General features: G+C 39.3%; 2 protein-coding genes across 2 annotated transcripts in view; both read left to right on the top strand.

The window, feature by feature from the left end:
* The window catches only part of LOC148814585 (myosin light chain kinase, smooth muscle-like), a 25186-nt gene extending 11931 nt beyond the window's left edge, over nucleotides 1-13255 (top strand). The window contains exons 6-7 of the mRNA XM_088905946.1: nucleotides 2506-2671; nucleotides 13134-13255. Coding sequence (XP_088762072.1) covers nucleotides 2506-2671; nucleotides 13134-13255 — 288 coding nt within the window. The remainder of the gene's footprint in view (nucleotides 1-2505; nucleotides 2672-13133) is intronic.
* Nucleotides 13034-13532, top strand: part of mylk5 (myosin, light chain kinase 5) — a 37152-nt gene continuing 36653 nt past the window's right edge. The window contains exon 1 of the mRNA XM_088906170.1: nucleotides 13034-13532. Within this exon, the coding sequence (XP_088762296.1) occupies nucleotides 13379-13532 (154 nt within the window). The 5' untranslated portion in view covers nucleotides 13034-13378.

Below are 13532 nucleotides of genomic sequence, written 5' to 3'. Positions count from 1 at the left end.
GGGAAACGGCAAACCTTAGAACAAGGACAACACCACAGGAAACCGTCAGATCCCCTACTTGTGTTTGAAAAATGTTAGCTGCTCATTTAGCAGATTATTATCAGAGCCCGAATGAGTAGAATAGAGCATTAAGATGGATGCTTGGCCTCTGGCCAGAGGTTATTTGTCCAGGGTGGCATGTAATAGTTAACATATTCCATTAATGACAGTTCTGGGCTCCAGAGACATTTAAGAATAAAAACCATTTGTTTTTAACGCACCAAAAATAAAATGTTCTCTTTATAGGAATGAGGTGCTCATTTCATCTCAAACAGAGTGCACCAGATTTGATTTCAGGCTGGGGTGTTTTCTGTGGGGAGTTTGAGTGGTCTTCCTGTCTTTGTGCAAGTTTTTTTTGGGAGCTCAGCCTTCAAAAGTCACGCTGGTTGGGTTGATCTGTCTGTGTGTCCATATACTGTGAAGGACCTGTATCCCACCTAGGACCCAGTTTCAACTTGCATGCTATGTTTTAAAGATAGCTACAGTTCTCCACCAGTAAAAAGCAGCTTTCTGAAACTGGATGAATCTCATAGGAAGTCACAGGCTGTGTTGAAGTGTGCAACACTGATCACTTTACCAGATGTTTACAGAGGGGAATTATATTGGTTCTGCACAGCTTATCATCATTTATGAGCCTGATTTGGCAGTCTAATAGAGTTTTAAAGCAATGTGATTATGACTTAAGTATTGTGTTGTATACAATACAATACAATACAAGAACCTTTTATTGTTTTAGGTTTGTATGAATCTTGCAGTTCAGACGTAATTGTATTAACTACAACACTGCAAAATTATATACAGTATATTGCAATATTTCTTGAATAAGCATTTAATATTTCTGTTATTAATATTGCAAACAACTGTAGCAGGATTATGTCAATGGTAAAGGAATCATAACTGAAAAGTGCAGAGGTGAATAATAAATGTTATCCACACTTTTACTGCTGTCAGTTGTGTTCCAATTAGGACTTCAAAGTGGAGCCCAAACAAAATTTGAGCTGGCAGTGTTGTCAGTGAGAGCTGTGTCAGTCCTCCATCTGCTACATCTGTGGGTGCTGGAGCTATGTGCTTGCAGTGTGAAGGAAGCAGATGTTCTGACAGGGCATGTTTAAGGGGTTGTAAAAGGAAACAATTAAAATGATTTCCTGATTTTGAATGATTCTGATAATTGATTAATCTATTGGTCATTCAAACAATTAATAAATACATATAACAGAATGTCTAATTAGAGCACAACAGGTCACATTATTTTTAAATGCATGAAAGGTGATATATTGTTATACTGTACAAGTATTTTAAATATTGTGTAATGAATGTGGTCTGTTGGAATAATATGAGGCTCAGAGACAGATGACTAGCATGGCTGTTTCCAGTACTTGTGTAATTCAAGGGTTCAGTGCACATTCAATGATTTGGCTCTTACCCCTACACTAGTAAGTACATGGACCACAAAATAACTTCCCTTCATTGTTCTCAGTCACGTAGTGCAGTTGCCGTCCCCTAAATATGGGAACAGTTCACATTTCTGAGGATTTCTTAAACCCCCCCTTTCTAGCCTTTCCTGTTTTGAATTCCTGCCCAATTGCTTGGTATGTAACAAGCCTATATCTGATAGCTCGGAGGCCATATCTCATGGACGAGGGTTTTAGAGGAGGTGGGCGAACGAAGGGGACTGAGACAGATTGAAACAAGCAGGGAGCTGAAAGGACAGGGGAGCCTGATGCACTCACAGCCTTTGGGATTTTACTCTATATGTTCAGAAATGGCCACGTATGAACAATAAAGCCTTTTACTAGATTTACTGGGTGTGAAAAATGGAGCACGGGGCTCTGTTCAAACGTTGGGGAGGAAAGCTTTTGCAGTGTCCTCAGTCATCATGAGTTGGTTCCAGAATCAAGCCAGGTTCATGAATGTTTGGTTATACAGAAACTTGGGAGAAAGTTCTCTTCCAAATTTTAAATACACATATTTCTAACACGAATAAAGGAATCATATAGATATCAAATGGTAAACAAATGGAAAAATAATTCTATTTGTCATCAGTAGTTTTATTTACGTATGGAAAGGTTGAAGATGGAATCAAAATTAGGAACAATCTGTTACAAAAAGTACAATGCCAGTGCAGCACTGATGTGAAATTGCACCTTGGACAGTTATAAAAAACCTTTCCTTACAAGCCAGTTGTTAGGGTTGGAATATTTGTTAAGACGAGCAAAAGCACAGCAGAGAATTGTTGAGATCAATCGGTAAAACAGGGACATGGATAAAATGCAACAAAGCAGCAACTGGCATACAGTAAGCTTGCTGTAAATCTGAATTGCTCAGGTACAAAACTTGATGTACCTGTAAGATTCAGCAGAAATATCAATAGCCATTAGCATTTGTGTTCGAGTTCAGACTGAGTGCTGTAGTGCACTCGTTGTTCAGACACATGCCGTCTCGTGACTGTGTCTCTCCTCTTTGCAGGACTCTGGGCCACTGGATGCCAGCACCACAGCCCAGGATTTCCACTTGGCTGGGTACTATGTGCTGGAGCTGCGGAAGGCAAGCAGCAAGGACGAGGGCGTTTACACCTGTGTGCTGACCAACCTGGCCGGGCAGACTAGTGCCAGCGCTCAGCTAACCGTCAGAGGTGATTGCCGCCAACACAGCCTGCTCCCTCTGCGTCAATGTACTTTGCACCCCGTTACGCAATGACCCGTTATTGCAGGGCACACACGGTCACAAACACACACACTCACACCAAGGTCAGTCTTCTCAGAAGCCACTTAAGGTATACAAACACACGGAGAAGGCCCCAGCGGTGCGATGCAGCAATGTTAACCACTGTGCCATCTGCTAGAACAATATGTTGACTGAAATTCTGAAGTGGTCACTGCACCACTAAGGATGATCATTATCAGAGCAGAGCTCTTTCTGCAGTGTCTCAGGCATGCACGCCTAAGCTTCAACAGACTTCTGCAAAGGCAGAGGCTTTGTTTTGTATTTCTGTGTTTAGCACGTTCAAGCATGCTTTAACAGTACTGGAGATTCCCACCTGTTTGTACTATTGGTCCAGGTTTCACATCCATAAGTGACCCTGTCATACCACAGTAATTTTCTAAAGTAATTTTCCATGTTTCCGATTTCAATTAGTGCTTCCGTCTCAAGCATGTTGCAATCCGGCAGTGTGCTTTAGTGATTAGGAGTAAAACCATCCTTTCAGTAAGCTTTATGCCTTGCAAGTACTGACAGAGATAAAGCAAATATCACTGGGCCATTATTTTGAAAATAAAACTGCAGTTGGCTAATTAGCATATAGAAGTTCGAGTAGCTGTGTCAGCATGCATAGGCTGCATAAGAACAGGTACTGTAAAGGTTTGAAGAAGTCTCTACAGCTGGAATGTTATATTTCTTTTCCTTTCAGCATGGAATAAACCTAATTAGCATATACATACTGTATATATCAGTAATCACAGTGATCCCATTTATAAATTGTCTTTTGAGTAAATACTTCAATGCTAAAACTACAGCCTCTGGAAAATATAGCTGTAATCTGTAATACTGTACATCTGATCTTTGGCATGTCAAACATTTGATGACACCATTATGTTGATGTTATAATATAAATGTTAGCTTTTGTAATTTGCAGTACAGTAACTTGTAACTAAGTGTCCTGAATAATACCGGCAACCTTAATGAATGTCCCCGTGTCAGCAACCTCTAACAAATCGCAGCATCAAACTGAATCTCAGAAACAAATATTTAAATAGTATGCTAAGAAATTCAGGAGTGGAATCACTTAAATAGTGATGCTTACATGTGATGAGTCAATCGCACAGACAAGATTTGAACTATGAGCCTTGCAGGACACAGGACCTCACAGTTTTCAGTGTCCCTGTGCCATACCTGCTCTCACCAAAGGCCTCGGCATTCCATCAGGACCTCTCCATTACCACCCGTTGTGGTGGAAGATCCGTCCCACCCGCGCGCATGCAACTCTGGGCTCTTTATAATCCCCTTTTGCATTGCCTGGGAGCTCAGTCATAGGAATTAATTGCTTGTCTCATTGTTCTCATTGTGCTCTGATCGTGTTTGCTTGACCTAGGATTCCCGGATTTCCCCTGCACTGGTTGCCGAGTGTCCCTGGCCTTGGACTTGCTTGTACTCCTTGAGTTCTGTCTACAGGTCTCCCTTTGGTACTTTAGTCTGTGCTTTCCTGTTTCAACCCTCTGCCTGCCTTCGGATTGCGGTTCGGGACTTTGTTTTGTTTTCACCTGCTTCTCTCTCACCCTTGCTGCTGATCACCTGCTGCTGGTGCTTCTCCCCTGACAGAGTTCTCGCCATTGCTTGCATCTGGATCCAGCCTTTAGTCTCTGATTGCTGCATCATAATGTAAGTACAATGATATTACACCCTGTGAAGCTGCTCCTGCTCTAACAATCTGCCCTTCTCATGATCTTTTCAGATCCCAGCCCTCCAGCCAGCCCAGCCCTCAACTGTACCAGAAAACAGTAAGTACACTACACAGTTGTGCATAGTTTGTTAAGCCATAAAAAACTGCTGAAGATTTCTAAATGGGTTTCAAATGCAGGAAATTATGAAATGTTTACCAGCACTTGAAGTGGAATTTGATAGCATAACTGAATTTGTCTCTGATCATGACAGTTACATCATCGAGGCATTCAATGGCATTCTTCAAGGCCTGTTGCCATTCTGGAAGATTTGTCTTACAGTCCTCTCACATATTAATGGCGTGTCCCTTGCCATTAATATCTGGGACAATTACTTACTGAAAGCAGGCTGTACCACAAGGCTGTACCACAAAGCTGCCACTTGAACCATATACACATGTTGAGTCATTTGCTGTTCTCCTGCTGTATTTTACTTAGTCTTTCTAGAAAAGGAAGTAAACATATTTCCACCAAATCATGTGGTATTTAAGGAGCTCCAGAAAGTACTATAAAGTAGTGTGAAACTTAGTGTTTTAAACCTCAGGTCTTCTTGACTGTGACGCATGGCAAGAGACTGGTGGATTTGATACAGGGGTTTGCAACCAGTAAAGTTAGAATCCACCAAATACACAATAAGCCCATATAAGAATGAAAACATACATCCTGAGCATAGGTACAAGAGGTCCTCAGATATCCCAGTGAACATTGTGATAAAGTCTTCATAAAGTTTATGAAAAATCACCTATTTCACCTATTCCTAATCAGTTTTACAACCCAGTCTAATGTAAAAAGAAACCACCCTTTACTCAATTAGCTCATGTCTTTCTGAAGGCAGTGAGCATAATTGACCCACAAAAAGTGTCTAGCTTTGATGTGAAAGCCCCACTCTTAGTTCCTGAACCAGTGATATGGAAAGGAAAATAGGAGTGGAATCTTTGAATGAATTTTGGTTTAAAACATAAGAATTTTCCATAATTTAACTTGAAAAGATGGAAAGGAGAAATCTCTTTAATATAATTTTAAAATTATCTTCTATTTACAAATAATATATTTATTATTTATGATTTGTGAAATACTATTGAATCGCATATGTTACAAACAACTGGATGTCTGATTAAATACCTCAACAAATATGTGCACCACTCTGGTAATCAAGGTGCAAATGCATGTCATTTGTAGTAAAAGTATAACTAATCAGATGATTTCAGTAAGACAAATTGAGATTGTAATTCAGTGCTTAATTGTAAACTGGTGTCTTAATGATGCAACTGTATTGATCTCCTGGAACTCACATATAGGTTACAGAGCCAAGTCATGGTAAACATTGTGACACATTGATAACTTTTATACTAATGCATTGTTAATGGCTCTACTTGATTTTGTAAATAAGTAATATATGACTTATATATATATACAGAAATGTGCAATGTGAGTAAATGTGCAATGTCATGATGAAGAAAGATAAGATTACTATAGGACTTTAGTTTGATCTCTTTTCAGTTTTGTTAGCTGATAAAGCAGAAAAGCAATATGATTAAAATTGATTTGACTTCTTGTCAGTCTGTCAGTATAGAAATACTCAAAATAATATAGCTCAAAATCTCATTTAAAAATTATTTTATCTAAAGGGGTCAGCATCTTATAAATTGAACTGTGCAATGGGACATAAACGATCAACATGGATTCGAAAGGAGATTATGCATTATTTAAAAAAAATATTACAAATACCCAGTAGATCACACCTCCTGGATTTTTTTGTAGTTCTAAACAAGCTTGGGGGAAGACTGCATAGATATGCTGATGATGCTAACCTTAAAGTCACATAGTTTAAATATGGGAAAGACATCTAGAACACATTCAGGTTATCTGGGTGATGGAGCAGCTGATTCAATAAAAGAATCTCTTTTAAAGTACAGGCTGTTGGAATGCTTGTCTGTTCTATACCATGGTAGCTGGCAAGCCATCTAGATAAACTCTTTTATACGAAGAGATCTGTGAGATTTGCCTTTGTCTGCTACAGTGGTTAGGAATGTGGGTTTAGGGTATATTTTAAAGGTCACTTAGATCTTAATCCTAGCTGGAAGCTGTGGAGTCTTTCTTTCAGCCAGGGCTTGATTGAAATGGTTTTCTCCTCTGTAATCCTTTAAAACCCACTGATAAGAGAAAACACAACACAACAGGAGGCTTACCCATGTGTGAAAACACAAACAAATGTGAAGATCTGAGTGGATGAAGAATGTTCTAAAAATGTGCAAGAGCTGTATCGCGTACTGTACATGAGCAACTAAGAAACACGTAGAGAAATAAGCATTGTGCTAATTATTCAGTTCTATTTGTTAAAATAACCAAGGAATTTTGTTTGCTAAGAGCCCAGGAAAGGGTGAGAGGTGGTCATTGGAGTTATCAAACTTGTTTGGTTACTTATAAAAATGACATCAGTCATATCTTGAAGGTTCCTGAGAATCAGCTTCAGCCTCAAGGTTTTTTAGCTATGAAATGCCTCCTGTTCTGAGTTAAAAATGTACTTTGTTATTTGCAGATGTGTGCAGGTGCTTTTGTTTCACTGAAAGTATGAGGTAATCCATTGAGTTGATTTGTCAATACCTTTCAGGGCTTTGAATAGTTGTATCGCCTTGTAATGTCCTCTATTGAAGACTCCTCTAATGAGTGGTGTGCTTTATGTTGCCTGTGGACGACATTCTCTTTAGACTTATTATTCTGGGTGATCTTATTTAAACTCTTTTTAGGACAGAGATGTTCTTTTCTTAGTGTAGCGACCACAATTGTGCAGTCTACTCAGTGAGGTCTAACTAATGTATTGTATGATGCTAATCCCTTAAGCACTTTCAATATGACACACCCCAGGACCAGGTATATTAGACTCTCTTCCTTTGAAAAAATAAAATTTCTGTGGAGTTTGCAATGTTTTTCCAGTGTTTGTGTGCTCTGGTTTCCTCCCATAGTTCGAAGACATAATGGGACGTTAATTTTCATCTGTAAAATCGGTTCTGGTGTGAGTATCTGCCCTGGGAGTCCCATCCAGGGTGTATCCCTCCATGTGCCTGTTTTTCCCAGGATAGGCTCTGCACCACGGGGACCATGAATTGGAAAAGGAGTTATCGAAAGTGATGTGATGATGAATATTTTTCTTTGTATTTTCAAAAACATGAAAAGACACATTCTTTGACCCCAAGGCCCTATCCTCCACCTACAGAATGTTTTATTTTTTGTGAATGTAATGATGTTTGGATGAATTACAAAGAGACCTTTTTTCTTCCCTTTTCATCTGTTCATTTGTGAACTTATTCAGTGATATCACATGAGGCATCCCCTACATTCATGTTTTAAACCTTTACCATGAAGTACGGAGCTCCAGTAAGACCAAACTTGAGGTGCATTTGAGGATCATAAATGTGGGATCTTGGTTCCAGATTGCACTTAAACTGGAGCATGTTTATATGATCTTAGTCCTTAAAAGGTTAGAGTTAGATTACGTTTTTATTGATCCCATATTGTTGGCTGTTTTTATTGTGTCTTCAAGTTGTCTTGATTAGAAGATGACAATGAGTGTCAATCGTCATTGTGAGCAGTGTATATGAGTCAATATAAACTCCTAAGCTCCTCTTACAGGTTGTTTGTTCTAGGTCAGTGGCACTCATGTGTTATTTATACAGGATAATTTACTGTCTGCATGTCTTACTTTGGACCTGTCTACATTAAATGTGGTCATGTATATGCTCAGTTTTAAACAGTTTTTTTATTTCCTTAAGTGCTTGTGTTTCTTTGACAGTTCCTAAAAATAAGTTGATTTTCCTGACTGAAACCTTTGCCATACCAATACAAATAATTTTCCAGTTTCACACTATTTAATCTAATTAGTAACTTTCCATATAATAAAGCTAAGACTTACTGGTCTACAGTTGCCTACTCCCCCTTTCGGTAGACAGGTACATTTGTACTATAACTCCTCATTCACTCCTCAAAACTCCTTTTCTGAATGACCATTTGACCCCTGAAAGCTCCTAATGACACCAGTTACCAGTATGTAGCAGTAAACAGACAATTTTCATTGAGCTTTCTACTCATTAGGCCCTCAGGTACCTTATAAAGAAATGTGAGCCTCACGCTCGTTAGTGCAGGATTCAACACAGCTTGTGAATACGTTGAAATGTTAGCGCATGACTGATCAATCGTGTTTAATAATGATGCAATTAAAGCAAATCCTTCTGAGGACAGAACATACATTTACAGATAAAACAATGGCATATTGAAAAGTTTGGAGTCTACTAAAAGGGCTTCATAATTAAAGCAGGGGGTCTTGCCTTCCGTTAGTTTTACTGGTGTGTAATCAGGATATCCTGATCCAGATCCAGACACAAACACGCATATTCTTCACAAAGCAGCAACAATACTTAAGATGTGAGGAGGGTGATTTCCAAAGCAGATTTTCCTCTCTGCCATCTGACAGTAACTCGAAATGTATTAAATAAATGATTACATTTACTTATTAAATCACTGAATAAAATGGAACAAATAGTAAAAAAATATATATTTGGAAGCCATTGTGTGGTTAAACTTCTACTAAACTTCTATCAATTAAATGCTTAGTTCCAATGCCGAAAAAATGTTAATTAAACACCACCCAACCCCAGCAGCGCTTCATTAACTTAGCTCGATAAGGCATCCTGGTTCACATACGAAAGATTTTTATAGAATAAAAAAACATTAGGCTTTATGTTTCTTTTTAGCTGTGCATCGTGCTTTAAGCACCAATAGTGAATTCACAATTAATTTAATTAAGCGCTTTGAGAAGCCACCATTAAAGGCGCTATATAAGTTTATTATTATTATTTGTTATTAATAGTTTAAGCCAGCAAACTCAGTGCTTTCAGACCTGCCACTGAGTGATTTGAATTGGCATTCTTTCCATAATTAAATAGCACACACTGCAGCTACTGTAGTTAACCAGGCTTGCCTGCAGCACTATTTTTGGACTTGATTGTGGGATCAATAAATTAGGAGCGGGTGCACCTTTGAAATAGTTTTACAGGTTTTGTATGCTGTGTTATGAACTCCTCATGAAAACAGGGGAGAGAAACTTCTCAGTATTAACAACAGTTTCCCAGCTATCCCCTTGTAGAGCGGTGTGTGTTTCTCTTTCAAAAACCAAGAGACCTTGACTGAGAAACATAAACATTACATCAACACCCTTATTTAAGAGCTGCGCCCCTGACAGGGTTGTGTGTGATTAATGGTCTGCACTGCCGAGCAGAAGGGAAGTGGGGTTTGTAAAGGAATTCCGTGTAAAATTGCCGGAAGGCTTTAACCGAATATCAAAGTTATACCCACTATTTCATAGCCTTTCCCAATTGGAATTCAGTACACTGTTCCTGGAAATCATTACCTTTTCCAGGAGGGAGTGCAATAACCTTGTCTTCCTTGCATTCCTTACCCATGACCTACTGTATAGTGTTCAATATGACTCCTGCCCCCTAGACGTAAACTCAGGAATGGTGTGAATGAACTGATGTCTTAAACGTCAGTGTGAACCTTGTAATCTTTAGCTTGTTAAACCTAAAACTCTGCTTTACCCTTTTAAATTTGCGTATCATTCTCTTTTAAATAACATCTCCAGCTGTTTGTAGTGTGTACTCACAGTTGACAACAGTCATTCTTATATCTCACTTTTCCAACTACAATATATGTAACTCTACAGGCAAAAACGAGAACTGCTGAACAAGGTTCAGTGTCAAGCCTGTCCTGTAGCATGCTTCAAGCACTGTGGTGCATTAGAGGAGAAACAGCACCAATTCAAGAAACATTGCGTCTCTTATCGACATCACTGCAAGTCTGCAGGTGTTCAAGAAGTCTCTGGAGTCACTGTTGTACCAAAAGACCACAGAGCTCAGCCAGTGCTCTGAAGAGGGTCTGTATCATTGAGGCACTGAGCGACTCTGCCTCTACAATGCTTTTATCATGCTTTCCATCTAGAATTGACATTGTTTTCAGTGTAATTTTTGCTATGCTCCTATACTAAATACTTTATTAGAATAAAGTATTCAAAGACCATGATTTTCTGTAGTTCAGGAAACTAATATAACATGGCTCTTGAATGTCTTTATCACGATGCACTGGAGAGATCAGATTCAGCATTTTGTAAATGGCTAAGGGCTCTGGTGTTTCAAAATAAGTCTTGGTTTATGATAGGTTCATGTGGAATAAAGACAATCGCACAAAACAATATGAACATATTACATTAGTATAACATGCTTGCTCTAACTGTAAACTGTTACCCTACTTGAATAAGTTTCAGGGCACTGATTTTATATAAACTGCTTTCATCTGTTTAGGGAGATGTTACATTCTAAATGTGAAAAGCTAACAAAATCATTTCTTTGACCATCACAACAATACAGGCAGCTTTTGTATTACTGTTTTAACAGCCTGTGTAATTATCTACTCCTGCAGGAATTTTGCATGCAGTTACCAGTTACCAGTGACTCCATCCTGGGAAAGACTTTGCTCTTTACATTTGTCACTAAATTAAAAACAAATATATGGTAATCATAAGTGAGTGAGATGTTGAGCTTTTCTTGATTCTAGCAGCAGTATTATATTGGTGTTTTATTTCAGTTACTCATAGGAACACTATACATGTTTTACAAACTGGCTTGCAGAACTAGTGAAGAAACATTTCTGAGAATTGTTTATATGTTTTCATCAAAATGGTAGTATTACAGTTTGAGAGACTGAGCAGGAGTGAACCTGTCTCAGAAATGCACTAGTTCCATGTTGTCAATATATACTTTTTGGCACCCTGCTAGTTGTTGTTAAGTTGTAGTTATTAAGCAATGAAATTGGTACCCAGGTTTGAAATTTGAAAACCTATCCCTGAATCAACAGCAATTTCAAATGCCCTGTCCTGAGAGACCGTGAACAGCCTGCTGCATTCCAGTGTGTGACTGAAGGTGCTTCACTCACTGGCTGGGGAGATCAGAGGCCTCTGTTTATAGCCTTGTTTTCAAATGCAGCGTCTGGTTATGAGACCTTCTGGCTGTTTCCTGGGCAACCTCCTCTGAGGGCAGCTAGGATAAATCCCAGCACACCTGAGGGAGACACAAGACAGACGGTCCCTGGAGTGTGTGAAAGAAAACAGAGATTGCCGAATCTCCTGTCCCAATAAAGGCTTATTTCTGATCTACCTCCATCACAGCTCTTTGTCTAAAAGACAAAGCCTTAGGAGGCTTGTGTTTTTTACACAATATTCATTAATTAATCAATTAATTCAACATATTTGTATCTAACACAAATTCCATATAATAAGCCATCCTGTAATGGTCATTCTTTAAGAGCGAAATAGAAGTGAATTATTATTAACAATATTAAAAATGTATCTCCAGATAAAATCACCAGTACTGGAAAGCATATCACTTTTCTCTGTGTGAAAAAAATGTTGTTTTCTGACTAAAATACTGTTTTCGCTACTGCATTTACTAGATATAGACAGACCTTTTCCTGGATTTAGTTTCTGTGAAACCAAAGATAGAATGCTAGTGAATGCCACTGAATCGGTTTTGAATGAATTCATAATTCTTTCTTGATATCGTGTTGCAATGAGAAGTGTGATGCCAGTGACATATTTAACAGATAACCGGCTTAGAGGAAGGAGTCTGCCCACAACTCCTCATTCTTGTGCTACAAAAACAAGTCTCCAGCATCTCTGTACTGTATGTTGTTTTCTACTCTGACAAGCATATTGTCCTCACATACCTTACTTGCATTCATAAAGGAGCTGTTTTGCAAGACATATGAGATTCCTCAAGAGCTTAAAGGCTGGTCTGTGTGGAATGCTCCACACAATGCACAGACCTCATAAGAAAGCATGAAGCTTTCAGAAATCTGGACCAGTACTTCAAGGCACCAAAGACTGTGAAGCTGAGTGTTTTTCAGGTAAAGGCGTGACTTCATGAAAGAAGCAATAGGCTGCAACAGAAGATTTGTTTCCAGTTGTGCAGAGATCGAAAGTAATCAAAATGTAATTCCAAGAAAAAAACATTGTTACATAAAACGTCCAAAGCAATGTCAACTGTAATTAGTAATTGATAAATTATAACCCTTCCCCTGCACGATGAGTAACATGCAGCACAAAACTCTCTCACATTATGAAATATATTCAACGTTCATAGTATACATCTGTGTAACTCATATTATACAAAGTATTATAAAATGTGCACGTATGTAAAAAAAAATCCATTGTAAGGGGGACTGTGTGCAAGACGATTTAAAAGGAAGCATTCCTGACAGCCTTCAGTCCTGCTTTGTCATCCAAATCTTTACGCACCCTGGGACTTCAAGATTCAAAATGACACCTTCCAAAGGAATTTGACGTTTTACAGAAAAAGATCCAAAAATGCGAAGAAAAAAAAGAAAAAGCACAGAACACTGCATCCCTCATTGCAATCAGGTGTCAGCTCCACACAGATAATTCCCCGCAAATATATTTTGCCACGGTAACAATTCGCCGCTGGACCTTGATCTTAGTTGCTGCGCTCTTAACAGCGGGCGTTTTCCTCATGCTGAGCGAATAGTTTTGGAGCAGTTGCAAATGCATCCTAAGTGTATGGAGTTCATGGGGATTGGGTATGTTCTCTCCACCCCCAGCAAACCCGGTGTCGCCGTGCTGCGGCTCGGCTCTTTCTGCCCCACGGACCTCGGTAAACATGCAGCTTCCTGTCACAGTGAAGAGCGCGACTAGTGTGACCGACAGTGTGAAGCGCTGCTGAGAATCTTGTGTCTGAAGGGGGGATCGGGAAGCGTGCAATAGGAGGGGTGGCGGGGGGAGGGAGAGAGACTGTATAACTGTCGCTCTCTTCGCTTTAGAGAGCCAGTGCCTTTCTCAGGCGGTTATGAGCAAAGACGGTCCAAAAATGAGCTATGTGTCCACTTTAAGGATTAACCTGAAGCCCCCAGAAGACAAAGGGATACCGAGAGCCTTTGGCAACGGAACTCCAGCCACGACTGTCTCCAGGAAAACCCGAACGGACGGCTCTTCTGCAGCAG

The sequence above is a fragment of the Atractosteus spatula genome, chromosome 26 (genome assembly GCF_055471065.1).
Source record: "Atractosteus spatula isolate fAtrSpa1 chromosome 26, fAtrSpa1.hap1, whole genome shotgun sequence".
In the NCBI taxonomy this organism is placed as follows: Eukaryota; Metazoa; Chordata; class Actinopteri; order Semionotiformes; family Lepisosteidae; genus Atractosteus; species Atractosteus spatula.
Note: the sequence above shows the minus strand (reverse complement) of the source record. Positions and strands in the feature narration are given on the sequence as shown.